Source organism: Natrix helvetica, assembly GCF_964273705.1.
Source record: "Natrix helvetica genome assembly, chromosome: 3".
Taxonomy (NCBI): domain Eukaryota; kingdom Metazoa; phylum Chordata; class Lepidosauria; order Squamata; family Natricidae; genus Natrix; species Natrix helvetica.
This window is the reverse complement of record NC_138549.1, coordinates 163,612,207-163,637,189: the sequence shown is the minus strand read 5'-3', so window position 1 is coordinate 163,637,189 and position 24,983 is coordinate 163,612,207. Positions and strand designations below refer to the sequence as shown.

Below are 24,983 nucleotides of genomic sequence, written 5' to 3'. Positions count from 1 at the left end.
AGAGGGATAGAATCAAAATCACGTGAAATGTTAATACCACTTTATAATGCCTTGGTAAGGCCACACTTGGAATACTGCATTCAGTTTTGGTCGCCACGATGTAGAAAAGATGTGGAGACTCTAGAAAGAGTGCAGAGAAGAGCAACCAAGATGATTAGGGGACTGGAGGCTAAAACATATGAGGAACGGTTGCAGGAACTGGATATGTCTAGTTTAATGAAAAGAAGGACTAGGGGAGACATGATAGCAGTGTTCCAATATCTTAGGGGTTGCCACAAAGAAGAGAGAGTCAAACTATTCTCCAAGGCACCTGAGGGTAGAACAAGAAGCAATGGGTGGAAACTAATCAAGGAGAGAAGCAACTTAGAACTGAGGAGAAATTTCCTCACAATTAGAACAATTAATTAGTGGAACAGCTTGCCTCCAGATGTTGTGACTGCCCCAACACTGGAAGTCTTTAATATTAGGATTAGGATTACCACCGACCTCCGCTCCTTCCGTTCAAAACTCAAGACCCACCTTTTTCAACTAGCAGGCCTGGCTCAACCATAGCTCCATTTTATTCCTCCTGGCAATTTTTAAACTTGTAATTCCCATTGGGGTTTTAATTTAACTTATTTTAATATTTATATGTTATTATAATCATTGTATTGTGTTTTATACCTCCTCCGTACAATTTTATAATATGTGTTTTTATTTATTGTACGCCGCCCCGAGTCCCTTTGTGGAGAGGGAGCGGCTAACAAATTTAATAAAATAAATAAATAAATAAATTTAAGAAGATGATGGATAGCCATTTGTCTGAAACGGTATAGGGTTTCCTGCCTAGGCAGGGGGTTGGACTAGAAGACCTCCAAGGTCCCTTCCAACTCTGCTATTTTATTATTGTATTATTACTTGTATTATTTTATTATTGTATTATTACTAGTAAAGCGTGTGCAATGATATGGATGAGTTAGTAGTAGTTTGTTAATAACAGATGACCTGTCAGCACCTGGGACAGCTCCCTATAACAGCTATTGTTCCTTCCTTCTTGGGCAACAATTAAAGTGAAATTTGGCATTTCCACAAAGCAGAGAAGCTAAGATGTGTGACACTAATACAATTAACCTTTCTGTACATACAGTCAAAACATCTGTATTTATGTACATAAACTAAGAATAAAAAGGGTTACTTATGGCACTGTTAAAATTAGCACGTACATTCATTTCTACAGTTATTTATGGTACTTTTAAAAAACCCTGGAAGACCTAATAATCCACAAAGAATTTAATATACTGACAGATGGAATTATCCTTGTGTTGATCCATAATGAGCTTCCCAAATTTTCTTAACATTATTCTTTTGCGCACTTTAAATGTTAAATAATATTTCCAATGTTAAAGAAGAGAAACCCTCTGGAATGACCTCCCCCCGGACATTCGAACTACCACCGACCTCCGTTCCTTCCGGCAAAAGTTAAAGACTCACCTATTTCAATCAGCTGGCCTGGCACTTTCTTAGTTTTACCTCCCGGGGATTTATTCATTTTAATTGGGTTTGGGGTTTTAATAGTGATGTTTTTAGGATTAGAATATATTTATTTCTTAGTACAGCCTATCTCCCCCTCCAAATGTATCTTAAATGTATTTTATTATTATGACTGGTTTTATTTGTATTGACTGTACACCGCCCCGAGTCCCTTTTTGGGAGAGGGGCGGTCTAAAAATCTAAGAAATAAATAAATAAATAAATAAATAAAAATAAATATCTCCCATGGAACTTTTGTTAGAATTAATTAGAATTTTGTGTGCTGCTCACAAATTTCCCAAATATCATATTCTTATGCAGGTGCCTTTCTGGGAATCACTATTATACATGGATAGCAATGAATATCTTAGGAGTGTTCCAATATTTGAGGAGCTGCCACAAAGAGGGAGGGAGGATCACGCTATTCTCCAAAGCACCTGAAGGCAGGACAAGAAGCAATGGATGGAAACTAATCAAGGACAGAAGCAACCTAGAACTAATTTCCTAATGGTGAGAACAGTTAACCAGTGGAATGGCTTGACTTCAGAAGTTGTGGGTTGCTCCATCACTGGAGGATTTTAAGAAGAGACTGGACAGCCATTTGTCTATAATGGCATAGGGTCTCCTGCTCAGGCAGGGGGTTGGACTAGATGAGCTCACAGGTTCCTTCCAACTCTGTTGTTCTATGAAATTGATGTTCAGGAATTGATGTTTATGCCCTGGCATTAAGGGTCTCCAAATTCACCTCAGAATCGCTGCTGGCAATTTAAAGACAGGAGGAGGAGGAGGAGGAGGAGGAGGAGGAGGAGGAGGAGGAGGAGGAGGAGGAGGAGGAGGAGGAGGAGGAGGAGGAGGAGGAGAAGAAGAAGAAGAAGAAGAAGAAGAAGAAGAAGAAGAAGAAGAAGAAGAAGAAGAAGAAGAAGAAGAAGATGATGATGATGATGATGATGATGTGGTTTGCTTGCCACACAGCTCCCCAGTGCACAATTTTTATAGGCTGAGTTCGCCCACTCTACCTCATAGGCACGTTCAGTGAAAAGTTACTGTTCTTAAAATAGGTTTTGCAGCACCACGGTTGCTATGATACCGTGGGAAGGGGGAGGGAAGGAGTTGGAAATCCAACCCATGAATAATCATGGGCATATTACCCGCCTCTCACATTGTGCAGTGGCTCTATCTTCTCTCTCTCTCTCTCTTTCTCTCTCCCTCCCTCTCTCTCTCTCTCTCCCTCCCTCCCTCCCTCCCCCTCTCTCTCTCTCTCAGCTCTATTCAATCCAGGCATTTTGATGAAACCTCCACTCGAAGAGCTGAAACCAAGCCCTAAAAGGGGAAAAAAATTCCACCCACTTTGCAATGGGTCAGATGGAAGCTGCCTCTGTAAAATGTTGCATGGGCTTCAAAGAGAAATGGCTGAGGTCTTGATGGGGGGGAAAGTTCCTGGTGTACTTTGCATGCAAAGAGTTGCCCCACAGTTCTAGCCATGCCCAGGTACGGTGAAAAGACTCAGGAATGCCAGTTATTGAATTGGATGACTGCATAATCTGGTGCCATTTAAGTCCAATGCCCCAGTCCCCAAAAAGCTGGTAATTTAAAAATAATAATAATAAAAAATGAAGGGCTGTGCATACTTTGAAAAGGATGCAGACAGCATGTTCTGATATTTTCAGCTTTTTCTGCAAGTTGGAAAATAACAATGCAGCTGCTTTCAAAGGCAGGCTAAAGGTAATCTGTTGGCCCTTCAAAGAAGTTGCATCATGTCCTCAGGTATAAATGGAAATGCTTCTTTTTGGAACAATCTGTATCTCTCAGCCTGATCAACTTCACGGTGTGTGTGTGTATGTGTGTGTTTGGGGTAAGAATGAGAGGAAGGAATGCTAGGGATGCCATCTTCCACTCCTGAAAGAAACAAACGGGGTATCGATGTAAATAAATATTAGAGAGGGAGATGGGGGGGGGGGGAGAGAAGGATCAGGGGTGTCTGCAGAGTTGAGTCAGAAATATCAAAAATGGCAGCCACAACAATGCAATCAATCAATCTGTCAGAAGCACAAAAAATAAGTGAAGTGTTAATTGCACTGAATGAACAGCCATCTTGACTTTTTTTTTTGACACACATCAATTCCAGGATTTTGGAAAGTTTAAGGGGAAAATCCAGGATTTTGGAAAGTTTAAGGGGAAAATCCAGGATTTTGGAAAGTTTAAGGTTTACGCTTATTAAATTAAGTTTAATTATTTGTGACTGCTCTTCCTTCCATTCCTTTTCAAGCCTCCCCACAATTACTCACATCTCAGTGGAATGCCTTTCAGTGTAGTTTTGTTTTGGCTACTTCATAACTGCTCTCCCCCCCAAAAAACAGGCCAGGAGTTCTCTTCCTTATTACAGCTGGCGAAGTTTTCTTTCCCCCTTTCACTCAATCAAAGTTTCACTTTAGGAACACAAGAACATGAGCAATGCCCAGCTGCATCAGACCTGTGATCTATCTAGACCAACACTCTGTTCTCTCAATGGCCCGACCAACTACCCAAGGAAGTCTATTAGTCTTGCAGCAGAAGACTAAGTCTTCAGAGGCAGCCACACTACCATGAAGGCTAATAGTTGTTGAGCCATATGATTTTCATACATGGGTCCAACCCTTTTTTGAGGGAAGCCAAATTGGTAGCCAGCACAACATCTTGTGGTAGCAAGTTCCAAAGTTCAATTACACATTGTGTAAGCAAAAATTCATTTAAGTAACTAAAGTCCATTATTCTATGCTCTGCACTCTGGAATGTTAAAAAAAAGAATTCTTTTTCTGCCGAGCATCCTTCAAGTATTTCAAGAATACTACCATATGTTCCAGTCAGCTGTCTTTTCTGAAGACTAAAGATACCCAGTTCCCTGAAACATTCCTTGTAAGAATTAGTTTCCAGTCTCCAGATCATCCTTGTTCCCCTTTTCACATCTATTCCAACCTGTCTGAATTGATAAAACATGAAGAATGGTTGCAGGGATTGGGTTTGTCTAGACTAATGAAATGAAGGACTGGGGGTGTTTTAACATTTGAGGGGCTATCACAAAGGAGGGTCAACCTATTTCCCAAAGCACCAGAAAGTAAGACAAGAAACGATGGAAACTAATCAAGGAGGAAACCAACCTAGAACTATGGAGAAATTTCCTGATAATGGGAACAATTAATCAGTGGAATGACTTGCCTTCAGAAATTGTGGGTACTCCATCACTGGAGGGTTTTAAGAAGAGACTGGACAGCCATTTGTCTGAAATGATATGGGGTCTCCTGCTTGAGCAGAAGATTGGACTAGAAGACCTTCAAGGTCCCTTCCAACTCTGTTATTCTGATTTAAAGGATGCTATCCCAGAACTCAGTAGCAGCCAGTAGAATCTAGGTAGGGTCTGACCATAACATTGTTGTCAACTTCCCTTTCAAGATCCTTTCCAGAGAACCAATTCCCATGTGGCTTTGATATCATTCTCTTCTTTGTCTCTGCTAAACCATACTTCTTTTCCCAAAGCTCCACCTCTTTAGACAATCTAATCTGTTGAAGGATATGGAGATCAGTATCTGTTCCATCCTATATTTGAGTATCATTGTTTTTTAAAGGATTCATTAAATAGCTAGGATGTACAAATTACAAGGAACACACTATGTCCTTTAAGCGTTGTTTAAAAGGCAGATTTAAATTTAGACTTCGCTGACCCTTCTTTTGAGCTACATTCTTCAAGAGACACTCAACCATCAAGATACATGCATTACGAATATAAAAATTATGTATCAGTGATGTTCCTTCTCCACTTAATATATGGTCAGTGCAAGGGCAAAGCATTGATATTTAAAGCTGATGGGTCAATAGCTCTTATGATCCACTTATTACAACAATACCCTCCTTAGAGCTGGGATCCAACTGGAAGTTAGGGAGAAGGGGGATGGAAGGGGAGGTACTTCTTTAGATAATTGCATAAGTCAATGTGATACGAAAAAAACTCAAGAAGCTTCAAGATTTAATGTACTCTGCTTGGCATAATATTGCAGATCTGAAAGACACAAATTATTGCATTAAAGTAGAATTTAATTGGGAAAGGTTAGGATGTAATTGCTGCCTATCTTGCTTTAATCGGAACAGGCTTATGAATAGTTATTAAAAGAGACACAGCAGGTGGATTTTAAAAGGGGACTAACATCACTAAAAGTAAAGAATCCCCTCGCACATATGTGCTAGTCGTTCCTAACTCTAGGGGGCGGTGCTCATCTCCGTTTCAAAAGCCAAAGAGCCAGCACTGTCTGAAGATATCTCTGTGGTCATATGGCCGGCATGACTAAATGCCGAAGGCGCACGAAACGCTGTTACCTTCCCACCAAAGGTGGTCCCTATTTTTCTACTTGCATTTTTTACATGCTTTCGAACTGCTAGTTGGCAGAAGCTGGGACAAGTAACGGGAGCTCACTCCATTACGCGGCAATAGGGATTCGAACCGCCAAACTGCTGACTTTTCTGATCAACAAGCTCAGCGCCTTAGCCACTGAGCCACCTTTACCTTTACCTTTAACATCACTAGAACTGTTAAATAAACCCCTGAGACCCCAGGCCTCTATTCTCTTGAAAAGGACTAACATGGCTAGACAAACCTGCTCTTGGCAAACTATTATTTGCCTTCTCCTGCCTGTAGGAGAATAGAAGATTTCAGTACGACAACCACAGTAGTCTCTGGCAATGATTAAAAAACAACAAGACCTATCAGACCATAGGTCACACTGTATTTGTTGTTTTACTTTAGACTGCTTGTTGCTTTGGGGAGTTCTTAGAGATTCTGTCATTACCATTAAAGACAAATATTTTTCCTAATATATTAGAAACCTAATATATTGTCCAAGCAATATCCCAGATATTTAAAGCAGCCATTCACGAAAGCTATTCTGTCCTAAAACCAAATCTTAACTTGATGCTGAATCAACCGATGCATAACATTTCATCTAGTTTCGTTTGTGCAGCCCAAAACAGAGTATTTGATACCTAAAAAAAACAGGCACAGGTAGTCCTCGACTTATAACAGTTCACTTAGTGACCGAAATTACAGCGTCACTGAAAAAAAGTGGCATGACCATTTTTCACACTTGGGACCATTGCAACATCCCTGTGATCACATGGTTAAAATCCAGATGCTTGGCAACTGGATCATATTTAGGACACTTGCTGTATCTTGGGGTCATGTGCTCACCATTGGTGGCCTTATAACAAGCAAAGTCAATGGGGAAGCCAGATTCGTTTAAGAACCATGTTACTAATATAATAACTGCCCTGATTCACTTAACAACTGTTGGGAGAAATGTCGACAACTGGGACAAAACTCACTTAACAAATGTCTCATTTAGCAACAGAAATGTTGGACACAAGTTAAGGATTACCTGTGTTCTTGGACAGCTTTATAGAAATGCATCTCAAGTTTAGACATAGATCAAATTTCCTAGGAACCCTGCAGGAGTAGGAGGGGATGTAATTCAAGGAAGACATTATGAGCCACAGTGGCACAGTGGCTAGAGGGCAGTACTGCAGGCTACTTCTCCTGACTGCCGGGTGCCTGCTATTTGGCAGTTTGAATCTCACCGGGCTCAAAGTTGACTCAGCCTTCCATCCTTCCAAGGTGGGTAAAATGGGGACTCAGATTGTTGGGGACAATAGGCTGACTGTGTAAACCGCTTAGAGAAGGCTGGAAAGCATTGTGAAGTGGTATATAATTGTATTATTGCTATCTTGCATCTTCAAAGAAGGAGTGGAAAAACATTTGTCTGATGTCTAGAAGAGTCATTACCCCTCCAGGTCAAATGACTGTGTAGCCAACATGGGACAATATTTTTCACTGCAATGTCAGCCATAAAAACGAATTGATGTTAATAGTCCCTGGCCTCCTTCCTAGAGTCGTTTATCCCCTTCCTTTATGGCCACATATCCTTTTCCTTTTTTTAGCTTTAACGTCACAGAAACGCAATGACAACCACAGAGCTAAAAGACACAACATAGCATAAATTGGTAGACGTGCTGGGGAGCCACCAGCCTTGTTCAGAAGTCAGACGGAAACAACAATTCATCCACATTACCTATGCCCATAATCACGACAGGAAAATCAGTGGTGGAAGGGAAGACACAAATATAGGGAATTGCCAAGGGCGTGAAGATGGTGAAAGGACTAGAGTTTTCTCCCCCATCTCATCCCACTCTTGTTAATTTTTCTTATGGGGCCAGAGGCAGTCTAATTTGAAACAAAAGATATCTACCAGGCCCAATTAAGCCTCTTTCATTTGCTAATATTCCACTTCTGATCCTTCATTATGAGATAATAGAATTTTAGAATAGTCCAGCACACCTGGTGACTTCAAGAAAGTAGGAAAGAAACATCCTTTTTTTAAACTACTAGCATATTATGCCTGCATTCAAACCACTGATAAAGATTGTCCAACTGATTTTGACGTCATTTGTCAGGTTTATGCAATGCATGTGTATTTGGTATTCTTTCAAAATGGAGATTTATTATCATATACAATCAGGAAGTGATCTCCCAGATTATAAAGGTGTTTGGGTTTTACAAAATTAAGGGGCCTTTCAGTAGAAAAAAAATATTAATCAAGGGTTGCTAGCCATATTTGAAGGGGGAAAAAAGATTTCCAGGAGAGAATTAAAATATCCAGAACATGGAAGGTTGAAGAGAGGCAGAACTGCAATGGAAGTGAGTCCTTGGGGTGCGAGTTGGCAATGCAATGTGACATGGGCAAGGTGGACAAAGATTGGAGTGTGGAAAAATGAGGCTTCAATTATTATCCCAACAGAGTGAAATCATGTCCTTTCATTCCCGCTGTCAGCTTCAGGGGATCTGGAATGCATCGCTTGTTTCAATCAATTCAATATTGGCTTCCCAAAACTCTCCTGGCAAAAGATGGCAAGCATCGTGATTCTATCAAATCTAGAGAGTCCCAGTTTGAAGAAGGCTCTGTTACAGGAAGAAAAAGAGGAGCAAGGGAGGGTGGAAGGGGGGAGGATAAACTGGACACCTTTACACCTTCATCTATCTATATAAAAGTGTGTGTGTGTATGCCAGAATAACTCTGGAATGCCTAGAGCAAATTCAACCAAACTTGGTACACAGATGACTTACCCTCTGGAAAAAAATACTGTGGGGGTAAGACACCCCTAAAATCCCTTGGGGTGTGTGTTCTGTTAAGATACAGCCTTTTGTGCCTTAAAATGGCTTCCACTGTACTGTCGTAAAATGGATTCTACTGTACAGCACAGTGGAGTTGCCATGGTAACAGCTTCACAGTACTCCACAAGGGGGCTCCCTCTGGTAAGGGGGGGAAATCCAACATTAGAAATTACGTTTGGTCCAGACATTTCTCCCCTATAAATAAATAACTGGGCAACGCTGGGTTATCAGCTAGTGATCAACATAAAAAAGGCCAGAAGCCGCTAATTCTAATACTGTCCGTGATAAGGAAGTGATGTATAACCATTATGATTGCATAGAGCTTTATCCTCTCCTCTATAAAATTTGTCCACTCCATTTTTAGAGTGGAGTTGGCAGCTACCGTTGTATTTTATGAACCCGAATTCTCTAGTTTCACTATGCACTGCACTTCCTTTGAATCATCCTCAATTCCTCCCTGCGTAATCTTGTATGATAATGATGAGAGAGAGAAGCGTTTCTCTTTCCTCTCTCCAAAGCCTGCCAAACGTTATTCACATCCATCTCTTCCTAGTTCACTCCACCTTCTCCCCTTCATTTTTGGGTCTACAGCAATTTCTCCGAACCCCTCAGGCAGAATAGGGCAACGGTCTGATGTAGCAGATTCCAGACAGTGCAAATGAGATGAAAAGTATGTATGAGTATCACAGTTAAGACCCTACTCTCAAAGACAACAGAATCATAGAATGCTGAAGCATTGATTGTGTTTATTTATTAAATTTATGTGCTATTGTAGCAACTCTGGGTGGCTTCATAGAATTCTATGAATCATTGCATTGGGGCAAGAAAACCATTGAGGTTAGTCTTCTGTTTAGTGCAGGGAATGAAATAAAATTCAACTGCAGCATGACCAACATCTGTATAATGGAATTTTAGCGAGTGCCATTTCTCTTCCTTTGCCTCAGGCAACACACTATATTGAATCAGCTCCGCATTCCTGCTGCCCTTTTCTGGACCTTCTCTATGTGTGCCAAGCCATCTAGCATCATTATTTAACAGCCACGTTCTCTCCGGGTTCTAAGAGGAAGGAGGGGAATACAATACGACAAAGATCGCTTTCACTTGCCTTGTTCCATAATTTCCAGGAGGCCTTTCTTAATTAGCTCGTCCCGGCTTTGCCTTGTGGATGTCTTCTTCTCTAACACTGCAAAAAGGGGGTGAGTATGATCAACATGGAACATCAGAGTTGACAGTCAATGGAAATGAATCGTCTAAGAAGACTGCATGAATGAATAAAGGATGTCCAGCTTGAAACATGGCATAGTGAATGGAAGACCACCAGTCAAAGTCATTTCCCACCCCCCCTCTGTTTTATGCAAACTGTAACAATGATTCTCAATTTTTGTATTCCATTCTTCAACAAGCAGTTCAGGGGACTGGTTCAATCATTTAGAGCTAGCAGTCGTTCTTAAACCCGCAACTTTTAGAAAAAATTGGATAGTACCAACTACAACCAGCATGTCAACATTAGCTGAAGGGAGTGGAAATTACATTGAAGCAAGTCAGGTCAGGAAAGTCTGATTGAGGATACAAATCCAGCTTTTCCCAGTTGACTTTAAACATTACACCAAACTGATTATAGTAATCAGGACAAATATTTTTTTTCTTTCTACAATCAAATTGAACCCACATTTTTCTCCTAAACCTCCATGGGCATCGAATCACATTTCTAAGGCTTTCAAGTCCCATTATCACACTCAAGGACCTAAAGCAAGGTTGCATATATACTTTTTCTGGGCCAAGGATTGGTCTATGCTGGGAATAGACTAGGACCCTGGTATACTAGGCTAAAATGTAAAGTAGGAGTAGACAAAAATTAAATTTGACTACATTTAAGTATAATAAAAATGAAATATAGTTGCTGCAATTGTTCTTCAGTCATGGCTTTAATTCATTATCTTCTTTTCTCACATTATTAATTACAGCTTGCTAACAGATTTTATTTATTTATATTCCACCTTTATTATTTTTTACAAATAACTCAAGGCAGCAAACATATCCAACAGATCTTCCTCCTCTTCTTGTTTTCCACACAATGCCCATCCTGTGAATTGGGCTGAGAGATCAAGGTCATCCAGCTGTCTTTCATGGCTAAGGTGGGACTTCATTTCTAGCCTGGTGCTTTAACCATTAGACCAAACTAAACCAAACTAGACCAAACCTTAACCACTAGACCAATTTTGAAATCTCTAAGGGCCATACCAAATATTTTACAAAATTAACAGATGCTCAAGTTGTCTATCTGTGTTCAGTGCCCGGTCAGGTGTCTATGGCATTCCTAGACTATCTTGAGTGATAGTATCACCTCCCACCAATGTAAACATTGGCAGTTTTAGAATGATTCAGAAGGAGAGGCAGCATTGATACCCCAGGCCAATAGCTACTTACCTTAGCCCAAAGCTGGCCCTTTCTGTGTCATCATGGGAAAAACTTGATTTTATAGCTCAGCTAAAATAATTAGTATACCACTTATTCCCCAACCACCACTAAAAACTATTCCAGCTGGTTGAAACCCCACTCTGGGGGCACTGGTTTTCCCACCTCGTGTCATAGTTTTGTCATACCTTGACCAAGAGATAATAGGATGACTCCAATTTCAAATAATATATAGTGAGCATATAGTAAGCATGAGATCATATCGTAGCACTGTGGGATTTCTAAAATGCAAAGTGCCCTACAGTTGTCTCCAGGTGTTGAAGCACAACTATTGCTCAGTGGTATGGTCAATACCAGAAAAACATACAATGGGCCCAGCCCTCTGGAATGACCTCCCCTCCGACATTAGGATTACTACCGACCTCCGCTCCTTCCGTACAAAACTCAAGACCCACCTTTTCCAACTAGCTGGCCTGGCTCAACTATAGTTTTATCTCCAATCCTCCTGGCAATTTTAAACTTTCTACACTTTAAAAATTTTAACTTGGGGTATTTTAATTTTTAACTTTATTATTATTGTTGTTTTTGTATTGTAACAATTGTTGTGACTTTATACCTCCTCCGTGTAATGTAATGTCTTATCGTGTAACATGTGATTTATTTATTGTACGCCGCCCCGAGTCCCTTTGTGGAGAGGGAGCGGCTAACAAGTCTAATAAATACAAATACAAATACAAGTGGAGACCTTACAGAAGTTTAGGAGAACCCAATAGATTTCCAAGAGTTCATTGGTCAGCATTTTGGGGTAGCGTGTGATAGTTCCCTTCCACTAAAATAAGGAAGGATGATGAAAAGAGGGATAAAACTAGAGGGAGCCAACAGGTCTTGCTGTGAGAAGTTCAGTAAAGACTAAACTGCAAGCAGGAAATCTCAGTTTGGTTCATAGTTTGCACAGGGGAACCTAATAAAGTACTGATGGGCCCTAAATTCTCTGTAGGAAAACTAATCTTTTATTTTGCTGGCCCAGGTGAAGCTGTTCATAGTTAGACAAAAGTATTGGTAACTCTCTGAAAAAGGGATCACAAGAAGCAAGAATGTTTTGGATGAGAGCGAGTTAGACTACATGTGATTCTTCCTCATTAATATCATTGCAAATATAAAAGCATAAACTAACAAACCATTATGACAGGTCGAGAGAGAGAGAGAGAGAGAGAGAGAGAGAGAGAGAGAGAGAGAGAGAGAGAGAGAGAGAGAGATGATGGTGATGATGATATGATGAAGATGATGATAGAGACATAAAGAGAATAGATAGATGACCAACAGATATATGATAGAAGATTAGATAGATAAGACAGAGAGAGAGACGCGCGCGCACACACACACACGCACAGACATGATGATATGATGAAGATGATTATGGAGACACAAAGAGAATAGATAGATGACCAACAGATATATGATAGAAGATTAGATAGATAAGACAGAGAGAGACAGAGACACACACACACAGAGAGAGACGGAGAGAGACAGAGAGAAAGAGAGAGAAAGATTAGAGACAGAGATAGAGATGATAGAGAGAGAAATGACAGAGGCAGATAGATGGAGAGATACAGGGATGGGCAGATATGGAAATGGAGATGAACAGTTATGGAGAAGGAGAAAAGCTATGAAGAAGGAGGAGGATGGAGATGGACAGAGGAGAGAGATCTAATCAAATCTGACGTGTTTAGCTTTGTTTGAAATCATCCAAGTTGAGCTAGATATTGCCACCCATTGTCCTTTGTCAAATCTAAAAATAACATTTTAGTACAAATGGTTGGAGTGTATGTGGGGACGAGACTTTTCTGAAGCTTCAGGCTGTGTATCTCTATTTTAAATGCTGTAAAATTTATTCCAGTATATATTTTTCTTGAATTATGAGATAATAAGTTAAGCTTTTGTAAAAAAATGTCATAACTTTTTTTTTCCTGTTTGGGTCTTCCACTGGAAATATTGCTAGCTATTGTGGGCTATCTACAAAATGTTCTTTTATTTTATTTACTGTAAACCCTGAATGCAGTCCGTCAAAGCCATTTATCCTGAGTATTTTGTCTAGACCTCCTACTGAAAACTCCTGCCTTGTCCTCAAATAGCACTCTTGGCAACCACACTACAGGTAATCCTCACTTAATGACCAGTCGCTTAGCATCTGTTTGAAGTTGACAGACAGACTCCCCCCAAAAATGTACTTATCATCCAATTTCAAAGGCCCAATGGTCACATATGCACATACCCCCCCCCCCAATCACTTGATCGCATTTTGGGTAGTTGGCAAGCAGCTTGCATTTACAGTTGTTTGCAGCACCCCACAATCATGTGATCAAAGTTTCTGACACTTTTTGCCACATTCTGGATTTACTCCCAGTTTCTGGCGAGGGAGGGGGACGACTCTCATTGGGTATAATGAATTCATTTGATTGTGGCATTTGCTTAATGATAGTAATAGCACTTAGACTTATATACTGCTTCACAATGCTTTCCAGCCCTCTCTAAGCAGTTTAAAGAGTCAGCATTTTGCCCCCAACAATCTGGGGTCCTCATTTTACCCACCTTGGAAGAATGGAAGGCTGGGTCAACCTTGAGCCTGGTGAGACTCAAACTGCCAAACTGCTCGCAGCCTGCAATCAGCAGAATTAGCTGCAGTACTACATTCTAAGGGACACAGTGGCTCAGTGTCTAAGATGCGGAGTTTGTTGATCAGAAAAGTCGGCAGTTCGTCGATTCAAATCCCTTGCACCGGGTAACGGAGTGAGCTCCTGTTACTTGTCCCAGCTTCTGCCAACCTAGCAGTTTGAAAGCATGTAAAGATGCAAGTACAAAAATAGGGACCACCTTTGGTGGGAAGGTAACAGCGTTCCGTGCGCCTTTGGCATTTAGTCATGCCGGCCACATGGCCACAGAGACGTCTTTGGACAGCACTGGCTCTTTGGCTTTGAAACAGAGATGAGCACCGCCCTCTAGAGTCGGGAACGACTAGCACATGTGTGCGAGGGGAACCTTTACCTTGCCTGCATTCTAACCACTGTGCCCCCATGGCTCACTTAACAATGGCAGCATTTGCTTAATGATCACCACATATAAGGTCATAAAATAGGGCTTGACCACATGGCAACCCACTTAATGGCTGCAGAACTTACAACAATAAATTCTGGGCTCAATTATGGCGGTAAGTCGAGGCTTACCGGTACCCATTTCTCTGATGGAGGGAATGTTTCTGAAATCTAGAATGAAAAAAATCCTGGGCTAATAAGAGTCAAATGTATGCAGGGAGGGAACACAACAACCCTCGGGTACCAGTGTGCCTGGAGACATACTGTATCTCTGTCACCTGATTTCTTTGGCTTCTAAGTCAGTTTTGACTCCTGGCAACTACATGAACAAGCTTGGGTGATGTCTATGGAGATTCTCAGTCATCCAGGTCATAGTTGTCTCAAAGGTGATTTTTCAAGAGTTAACTGGACTTTCTGGTTTTTCTATGAAGATTTGTTGTGTTATGTTAGTTGTGCCTTCTTTATAAATTCCTGTTCCAATGCTTCTGTTGGTAGAAGAAGTGATTTCAGATTTTGGAGTTTGTGTTCCACAAGCAGGAGCATAAACCCTTCCATTCCCCACCATCCAGTCAGAACTGAAGAAGCTTCTTGGATGAGAGGTGAAACATCTTGAAAGAAAAAACCAGAAAGTCCAGCTGCCTCTTGAAAAAGCACCTCAAGTTTGAATGATTTTCTTAGTAATTTTTTGGGAAGTGCTTGCCATGGCCGCCTTCTTCATATCATGAGACAATCTGACTGGCCCAATGTCATTCAATTGGCTTCACACCTCAAGCAGGACTAGAACTCATAGCCTCTTTGTTTCTAACTTGCCTTTATTACTACACCTCCCTGGCTTCCCCCTATTTTATGACTCACTTGTTTTATTGTATTTTTTAAAAAATTATTTATACTTTCTTCTTCTTCTTTAAAATACCTAAATGCTCATTAAGCAGGGTGCTGTCTGGATCAATTTACTTATACAAAATCTTGCTGTATTTATATGCCACCTGGTAGAATGTCTCCATTACCTGTACTTAATTATTTAAAAATGAAGAAGTTGGTAGGCTGTGGAGCAAAGCACTAACTTTTAGCACCAGTTTTCTTAGAAATGACCCCATGTAGGCTTCGGACATTTTTCCAAAATAAAACACGAACAAATGTTGCCCAATCTTGTTTAAATGGAATGTGCATCTGCCCAGAAAGAAGAAGAGGAAGAGAAAGAGAGAAAGAAAAGCACGAAAGCTGAAAAGCAGAAAAGGGATAAAGAGGAATCACCCAGGAATGAGCATAGGAATCTCCATTCTTGTGAATGAATATTCTGCACCCCTTTACATTCATGATGGCAGCAGTGGTGGGATACACTTAGGTTTACCACCGGTTCGCCACTGTGAGCATGCGGGCATGCTCACATCATGTGCACATGGACCCTTTGCGCATGCATGCAACCTTCTGTGCATTCACTTTGCTCGTGCATGGCATGCACATATGCACGTGGCATCAAAAAGGAGGCTACATAGGATGTTTTGGAGCCAGGGCGAACCAGTCCAAACTGGCTGAATTCACCTCTGGGTGGCAGTTTCCTGCTACCGGTTTGAGTGAACCAGTCCAAACCGGCTGAATGCCACCTCTGAGTGGCAGCCGTTTGTGAACAGGTGAACCTCCTCTGATGATGTCCATGTTGGGAAAGTGTCCACGAGATGTTCACAGTATTCCTACCAGATCACTGGCTCCGAAATATTGTCTGACCAGCTTAGGGTATCTTGGTTTAAAAGCAAATTGTTGGGTTAGGGATTTTTCAGAAACTCGAAGAGCTGCTGATAGTTGGAGTTGATAATGTTGCACAACTTAGTTTATCCTAATATAAGGCAGTTCCCAGCAAGATAATTTTGCTGACAGTTGCAGAATTGTGAAGAAACATAGCAAATAAAGCTATGTTAAGATGCAGGCTTCGAAATGTTTAATCTGCTAAAGGTCAATCTATTGGGCTAATAGGTACAGAGACAGTAGAACAGTTACCAACCTTTATAATATAAGCTGTGAATCTCAACAAAAGTAGGGTCGATGAATTTTATCAATGAAGCTGAGCATGGCTGAAGGCTACATTCCGAATTCCCAAAATAATTGGGGGATGTTTATTTTAGACTCCTTTCTAGAATCATTTTGAACCAGAGGAGGCCATCTAACAGATTGAAAAGCAACCAGGACCACTGATCTTATTCTGTACCTACACATTAATCTTATGTTGTACTGAAGTGGTGGAACTTTAACATACAAGCTGAGTATGCCACTTGTTCGCATTTGGCAATCCCTTGTCACCCAGAAGGAACAAATAAAAAAGCAAACAAACAAAAAGCAAAAGTAGTCACACTTGAAATCGAGTGGGATGACCAGAAAAAAATACTAATAGAAAGGATGAGATTTTTTTAATAAGAATTATTATGTAGAGGGCACCCAACTAACCAGTTCCTTGGTGTTCTGTGTTGAACTTTAAAACAAATTATATATAAAGAAAAGATGCATTCTAATATCTACTGTATCTACATCTATCCATCATCTGCCTGCCTGCCTGCCTGCCTGCTATCTATCATCTATCTATCTATCTATCTATCTATCTATCTATCTATCTATCTATCTATCTATCTATCTATCTATCTATCTTCTATCTATCATCCCTCTCTATCTCTATTTATCCATCCATCCATCCATCCATCCATCCATCCATCATCTCTCTCTCTAATCTCTTTCTCTCTAATCTATCCTCTCTCTCTCTCTCTCTCTCTCTCTCTCTCTCTCTCTCTCTCTCTCTCTCTGTGTGTGTGTGTGTGTGTGTGCGCGCGCGCACGCGCATGTGTGGGCATATAAACAGACATGTTTTTCCCCTCTTTCAACTATCATGGGAATTGATTAGATTCCCATTATCATGGGAACTAGGCTAGACTCTTTACAATCCTAGACTTCCGAAATGTTTGTTCAACTGCACTTCTGGAATTGTATCAGCTACTTCCCACATAGTTTCCATTAAAGCACCGCCTTTTGACATTTGCTGCTTAAAGAATAAATGCCACAATTCTCAGGACAGCTGTATTTGGAACCCTAGAGAATCCTTTCTATTTTGGCCACCCTTGCAAACAAGTGTGTAATTGTATGGTCCTGGCATACACAGCAATTTGCCTCCCAGCTGCCCACTTACAAGGAAGTCCTGCCCTTAGCTTTGCTCTGCCATACAAGTGATTCCTCCCACTTACCTGTAGACGACTGCTTCAGTTTCTCATTCTTCTTTTTCCTCCACTTCCATGGTTTGAAAATCCTGCCCAACGTGGCTAGCTTGCTATTCCTTCGGACAGGAGGAGTTCGGATCCCTGAGACCAGATATTCAGAACGCACGGCGGGGGATTGATCCATTTCCTCTGAAAGAAAGGAGTGAGAGAAAACAATGTTAGCGGTGGAGGAAAGGAAAACATCTCGAAGAGATTGAAGTACAGTTAGGCTTGATGTTGCGAAGGACAGGGTGGGTTGTTGTTTTTTTGATCTCTTATTGCAGAAAAATAATGCTTAATTGGGTTCCTATGTCGGAACACACAAAGGAAAAGAAGAAGAAAAAAAGCTGGAGTTAACTCCCAATCCCATTTAACAAGTAAAAATAGCTCATTTGGCATTAATGGGAACATTTATTTTCCTCTGTCAATAGCAGACATACTCTGCAATCTATCTCTGGTTGAAGTTCCCCGTTCTCTACTAAAGTTCCAATAGGCCACCCTGTATCTGTGATGGCGAACCTATGGCATGTGTGCCACAGGTGGCACACGGAGCCCTCTCTGCGGGCACATGAGCCATCACCCAGCTCACTCCACCTCCCACTGGCCAGATGATTTTCGGATCACTGCTGCGCATGCGGGAGACGCTTGTGCAAGCGCAGGGGGTCAGGGGGTCGCATGCACATGTTCAGGGAGTGGGGTAGCATGGGGGGTGCAGTGCACCTCTCCCCCCCTGTGCGCATGCCCATTTTTGGTCCCAGAAGGCTTCAGGGAGGCCTGCTAGGCCCAAAATGGGCTGTGGGGGTGTGTGGCAAGCCCACCCTGCAACCCATTTTTGATCCTAGGAGGTTTCAGGGAGGCCTGCTAGGCCCTAAACACTCGGGGGGGGGGGGTGTTGGTGTGCCCTCACATGCCTCGCTTTTGGTTCCAGGAGGCTTCAGGAACGCCTGCTAGGCCCAAAACACTCCGTGCGGGGAGGAGGGGGTTGGTGTGCCCTCACATGCCTCATTTTTGGTTTCAGGAGGCTTCAGGGAGGCCTGCTAGGCCCAAAACGGGCCACAGAGAGGGTCATGCGCGCATGCATGGGGGGGCAGGGGGAGTGTGGAGGGTTGTGAGTGCATGTGCAGGGGTATGGGGTACATGGGGATGGGGGTTGCGTGCGTGTTGCATTATGGGTTGGGCATGTTCACTCTTTCTGCATGTGAGGACAAAAAAGTTAGCCATCACTGTCCTATATGAAAATCCAACCCTATTTTCCAGGGGAAGCCACATGATGTGGAAGCATGAAAGGGGTTTGACCCTTTCGCGGGCTTGATCCCTAGAATAATAAAATTCCACGTCAACATTTTATTTGGCATTTATCTGTCTGTCAAGTTTGGAAGGATGCCCAAATGCATAAAAACTCCAGGCAGGGTAGAACATGAAACAAGGAAAAGAACAATGTACTGTACATCTGCAAGAGAAACATTTCAACTAACATAAAGCCTTATCCAAGGCTAGGGTAGAGGGTAAGGAAGATGACCTTGACAGAAACTGTTTCCTAGGGAAAAGGAGATGAAGATTTTTAAAGTGCAGAACAAAATGATGTTTGGAAAGGGCTCAGGCAGACACCTCCCTAATTTACAGAAGAATAAGGAGAAGGACAAAGAAGAGTCAACCAGATTTGCAATGTCCTATAATTATAGCCAGTCGCAATAGAAGTAGTTTTATAGCCATCCTGCAGAGTGGATTTTATGCTCTGCCCTACCTAATGGTGTGGGTCAAAAGTGATTTTTTTTTTTAGAAAAGCATGCCAAGCTGGAGAAACAGTGCTTAAGATATGAGATCATGAATCGAATAGAATAGAATAGAGTAGAATAGAATAGAATAGAATAGAATAACAGAGTTGGAAGGGACCTTGGGGGTCTTCTAGTCCAACCCCTGCCTAGGCAAGAAATCCTATACCATTTCAGACAAGTGGCTATCCAACATCTTCTTAAAAATTTCCAGTGTTCGAGCTTTCATAACTTCTGAAGAGAAGTTGTTCCACTGATTAGGAAATTTATCCTTAGTTCTAAGTTGCTTCTGTCCTTGATTAATTTCCACCCATTGCTTCTTGTCTTGCCCTCAGGGGCTTTGGATAATAGCTTGACTCCCTCTTCTTTGTGGCAGGCCCTGAGACATTGGAACATTGCTATCATGTCACCTCTAGTCGTTCTTCTCTTTAAACTAGACATACCCAGTTTCAGCAACCGTTCTATATGTTTTAGCCTCCAGTCCCCTAAGATTAGCTCCCAGTCCACTTAGAAGGTAACTGGCAACCAAGGCACAATGGTGTCACATGGGCATATTGAGACATGCCCATTGTTGTTCACAGTTGCGTTCTGGACTGTTGTAGCTTCTAAGTCAAGGGTCTCAAACCTTGGCAATTTTACAACTTGCTGGTTGAGGAATTCTGGGAGTTGAAGTCCCCAAGTCGTAAAGTTGCCAAGGCTGGAAATCCCTGTTCTATGTGACCTTCAAGGGCATCTCCCTATAGAGTGCATTGCAGTAGTCCCAGCATAAGGTGATTGCAGCATGCATGAATCAATGTTCAGTGAATGACGCTGAAAAGGAATGACCATTTTTAGTCAATTTCCCTCAAAAGGATGAAAAGAAATTTTCACAGAAGAAAATTCTGGGGGAATGTTGTGAAAGAGAAGCAAAATATATTGATTGATTTGACGTCAAGCCTGAATTTAATTTGGATATGGGATTGTTTGTATCTTTGAGTATTCTAATGTGAATTCAGCTTGATAAGAGTTTGGAGCTGAAGGAGGATAAAGCCATCAATCATAACATCATAGCTAGTCGATGAGTCAAGCACCTTCCAATATCTGGCTGACCAGAGGAGGAGGAAGATAGATGTCGCTGAGCAACCAGCTCCCATCTCGGTTGGACAATGTGACAGTTTGTTTTGGAAACTTGAGAAAACTGAAACTTATATTGGGGTGAAAAGCCCGGGAACTTCAGTACTGGCTTTTCACCAGTTAGTGCCAATATGGTGTAGCTAAATAAGTTTGTACTTTTAGAAAAGGAATGCCTCAGAGTTCAATTCGTGATGGATGCATTCCTTGGAACCTGACATTTTATTTTATTTTATTTTATTTATGTTATTATCTTTTTACTTTTTTATTTAATTTGTATGGACATTCATCTCACACATGTGACTGTAAGCAGCGTATAGTAAAAACTAGAAAAACTACATGAAATACATGCCATACAAAACCTAAAAACACGGCTGCTGAGCATCGTGCCTGACAAAAAAAAACCTACGCTTGCCGTAATTAAAATATAGAGAAGGATATGTGCCTATGTGTATGTCCTTTCTGTCATAATACATCTTGTGGGCTTCCAAACTTTAATAAAATCCCAGCACATGGCATCAGAAGAAAGTTGCAATTACAGACATTTTTTGCTTTGGTTTTTTTTTCTCTCTTTTGATGTTTTCTTGTTGTGTAATTTTTTTTCATTCTCTTTGGTGATTGATCATTTTTATGTTATGCATGTTTGTTTGAAAATGGATTAATAAAACAGGGCATCATGGAAAATAAGAAGACAGAGAAAGCTTTTTTCATGAGGTTTTTTTCCCCCCCAGATGAAGAATCCAGCGAGGTTGCCACAAGAGAGAGATGCAGAACAGGAAAAACAAAAGCACAGAATGGCATCTTGTGTAATTTGGCAAGAGCAAAAGAAAAGGAAAAAATACCAATCTCAAACCAATCCAAAGTCTCTCTGACCTAATGTGGTAGAAAAACAGAAGTCACTTTTGTAGGGTAGATCATTCAGCCCAAGATTAGCATAACACATATTAAGCTAAAATTTCATACAAGTCTAGACACAACATTAGGATAGAAGGTATTTTAAAAGGTGCAAAGACACACAAGTTCGAATGTAACATCTCCTTACAAATAAGTTGTTACGGCTTCAGCTGAACAAAATCTCCACCCACAGCTACACCCAGAGGCGAGTTCCTACTGGTTCAGACCATTTCGGGCAAGTAGGTACTAACTTTCAAAATTACCCGTGCTCTGTGGGTCAAAAGTGATTTTTTAAAAAAGAAAAGTATATTATAGTCAAGCAAGGAAAAGTTGTAACTAGGGATGTACAAAATCTTCTCTGCAGGGTCCCAAAGGTGCTTTGTCAAGAGGCAATATTTGCTTCTCATCCAAGAAGCATTGAAAACGCTTCTTGGATGAGAAGCAAGTGTCTTTTCGGGAAAAACAAAGAAAGTCCAGTTCAGTGGTGTGTCGGCCAAACCGGTAGTAGTTTGGTGGCCTGGGTTGCTGGAACTGGCAGCACCCCAGACCTATCATGCCCCCAAACCTGTTCTTCCAGCGGCACCATAGGCGGCGCCATCTTGCTTTTTGCTTCTGCACATGTGCAGAGCAATTTTTATTGCTCTGCACATATGCACAAAGCATGTGTGCGTGCATGCATGCATGTGTGCATGGCACACCCACGAGCGAACCAGCAGTAATGACTGCTGGAACCCACCCCTGGTCCAGTTGCCTCTTAACAAAGGACTTTTGGGACAACTATGACCTAGATGATGGAGAATCTCCATAGACTTCTCTATAGGGTCATACCCAGAACATTAATAATAATAATAATAATAATAATAATAATAATAATAATAATAATAATAATAATAATAATAATAATAATAATAATAATAATAATAATAATAATAATAATTCAATTTATTTGCTGTCCACCTTGTTAAGATGTTTTTTTTTTGTTGTTGCACATCCAGAAAGCACACACAAGTAAATAAACGTCATCAGGGTTCAAATATATATAAGAAACTTCTGTATATACAATACCAAATAGCAGAATTCAGCATACAATATCAGCAACACAGAAGCAATATTCATAGAAGCAAGTCATTACAGAGTAGTGAGATACAGAGGCCTACACTGTACAGAAGCTGAGCAAAAGTTACAGAGGCCAAACCAACTCTTATATTGTTTGTAAGTATGCTTATTTATGGACTTATTTTTACCTCCTCTGCACGATTTTATGGTGCTATCTTGATTATTGCTCTGTACGTCGCCCCGAGTCCCTGTGGGAAGAGGGGGCGACTAATAAGTTCAATAAAATAAATAAATAATAAATAAATATATACAGTTCAGCAAGGCTAAGCCACGCCCAGGCTTCAAAACTGTCTCTTATGAGCCTATACAAACAAATACTATGTTTCACTTTCCCAACAGTCCCCATTGGCTGACCTGTCACCATGTCTATTCCAGTCTATGAATATACTCTGGCATGTTCTAGGTGGGATAAGTCACTCAGAGGTGGGATCGTCTTTGTGACTCACTAACTATCTCCAACATGGAATGACCCCACCTGGAACCTGGCCATTGGGCAGAGCTAGATTTTCTGTCACAGAATTGGGAGTCCATACGGTACATCTAAATATATTCAAGGCAAGAAGCAAACATACAAAATCAAAAGATATCTCTGAACCCCTCCCGACTTTCTCTCTCAACAGTAAGCCATGTTACTGGAGACTGTGATGCTTCAGAAAAGGCTTGGTGTGATGCTTAGGGCAAATTGTATTGTAGAATTCTGGATTCATGAATTTCAAAGATTAGCAACTTGCCAGGATGTCTTCAGAAATCAGCTTGATAATTGGGTCTCCTTTCATTGGTGTGAAAGCCTGTTAGGATAGGACATAAAGTAAGGGACTGAATTGATGTTTGAAAAATGGTTGTTTTCTCTTCAGTAGAGCTCATGGAAGAAAGTGCCTCATTGTCTCCCTGGGCAATGAGACAACTTGCTTTCTGGGGTGAATAAACCTATAGCCATGATGGCAAATCTATGGCATGAGGAGCCATTTCTGAGGGCACGTAAGGCGTTGCCCTGTCAGCTCCAGCGCCCATGCACATGCTGATTTTTGGCCTTGGGTTTGGCCGGTTTTTGCCCCCCGGAGGCTTCTCTGAAGGGTGAAAAAAGCACAAACCAGAAGCTCAGGAACGGACTTCCTTGAAGCCTCCAGAGGAAGAAAAATGGCCCATCGGGCAACCTGGAAACCCGTTCTCGAACTTCCGGTTTGGTTGTTGCCTCTGAAAGCCTCTGGAGCCTGGGGAGGACAAAAAACAGACCTACCGGGCCCACCAGAAGTTGGAAAACGGGCTATTTGTGACCTCCGGAGGGCCTCCGGGGAGGGCGTGGGAGGCTGTTTTCACCCTCTCCAGGCTCCTAGAAAGCCTCTGGAGCCTTGGGAGGGCAAAAACCAGGCCTATCAGGTACGTTTCCGGCCTCCAAGAAAACCGTGACCGCATGCCCAGGGTGGTGGGGGTGTCACACATGCATGTGCCGGGGGCATGGGTGGAGGGCATGTGTGGGGGTGGGCACATGAGTGTGCGCGATAGCGTGTATGTGCGTGCTTTTGGCACCCGAGGCGAAAAAGGTTCGCCATCACTGACCTAGATGATCCCTGCTTTCCATTAAAAAATCCTAACCTTTTTGATTGCCTGTGCTGCAATACAGGTTGTCCTCAATTTACGACCACAGTTGGGACCAACATTTCTGTTGCTAAGCAAGGAAGGTGTTAAGTGAGTTGCTTCTAATTTTATGACCTTTTTGCCATGGTTGTTAAGCAGTTAAGGGAATCGCAGGTCATTAAAGTGAATCCAGCTGCACCCATTGACTTTAGTTGTCAAAGGTTGACTGGGAAAGTCACAAATGGTGATGTTATAAACCCAGGATGCGGTAAATAGATGCTGATTATCAAGCACCCATATTTGGTTGACATGACCATGGGACTGCTGCAATTGTCATAAATGCAAGGACCAGTCATAAGTCACTTTTTCAATACCGTTTTATCTTTGAATGGTCATGAAACAACTAGGTGTAATTCAAGGATTACTGGTATCATGAATGATCCAATTATTTACCTTCCGTGTCTATTAAAGCTTCCTCTATAATAGCATAATTATTTTTGCAACATACTCTAATACAGGTGTAAGAAGGCAGGAAAAACTAGATTGGATTCCTAATGTAGTCCCTGCTGAGCATAGCTGATTCCAGAAAAAGCTAATTAGGGTTAGATCCAGTTAGTATCTGGATGTGTGATTAAGGCCCCATGGACTAGTCTGGGGAAATAATGTAAAATAAGATGATTGCAAAACATTTCTTCAGTATTGCCCAAGAAAACATCAAAGAGATAGTCATGAAGAATTAGCTAGGTTTGAGAGAGACTTTGCATGAAGCAAATCAGAATCAAACCTGGTTAGAGGTTGGATGGGATTGGGGATAGTTTATATTTGCTTTGAACTTCATATGTGATTGTAATGTATTAAGTTAATGATTTAATAGCTGAACAGCTGCTGTAATGTTGTAATGTTGCAATGATGATGCAATGGTAGCAATGAGTCAGCAGGATTATTTGACTGCTACCACTTTAAGAGACTGTGATATGAAAGAGGCCCTGTGAGGGTGTATCTCACTGTCTGTGTGTGCTTCTGTGCTACAGTTGATGATTGATTGCCTGACTTTGCCTAGTATGTGTATGTATATATT

At 41.4% G+C, this 24,983-nt stretch overlaps 1 protein-coding gene across 4 annotated transcripts in view; it reads right to left on the bottom strand.

The window, feature by feature from the left end:
- Positions 1–24,983, bottom strand: part of PHACTR3 (phosphatase and actin regulator 3) — a 303,640-nt gene that overhangs the window by 141,114 nt on the left and 137,543 nt on the right. For 3 of the 4 annotated variants that reach the window (XM_081948375.1, XM_081948374.1, XM_081948376.1), the window contains 2 exons: positions 17,427–17,588; positions 9,804–9,881 (listed from right to left, as the gene is read on the bottom strand). In XM_081948375.1, coding sequence (XP_081804501.1) covers positions 9,804–9,881; positions 17,427–17,588 — 240 coding nt within the window. The remainder of the gene's footprint in view (positions 1–9,803; positions 9,882–17,426; positions 17,589–24,983) is intronic. The other variant, XM_081948377.1, reaches the window with a different exon arrangement.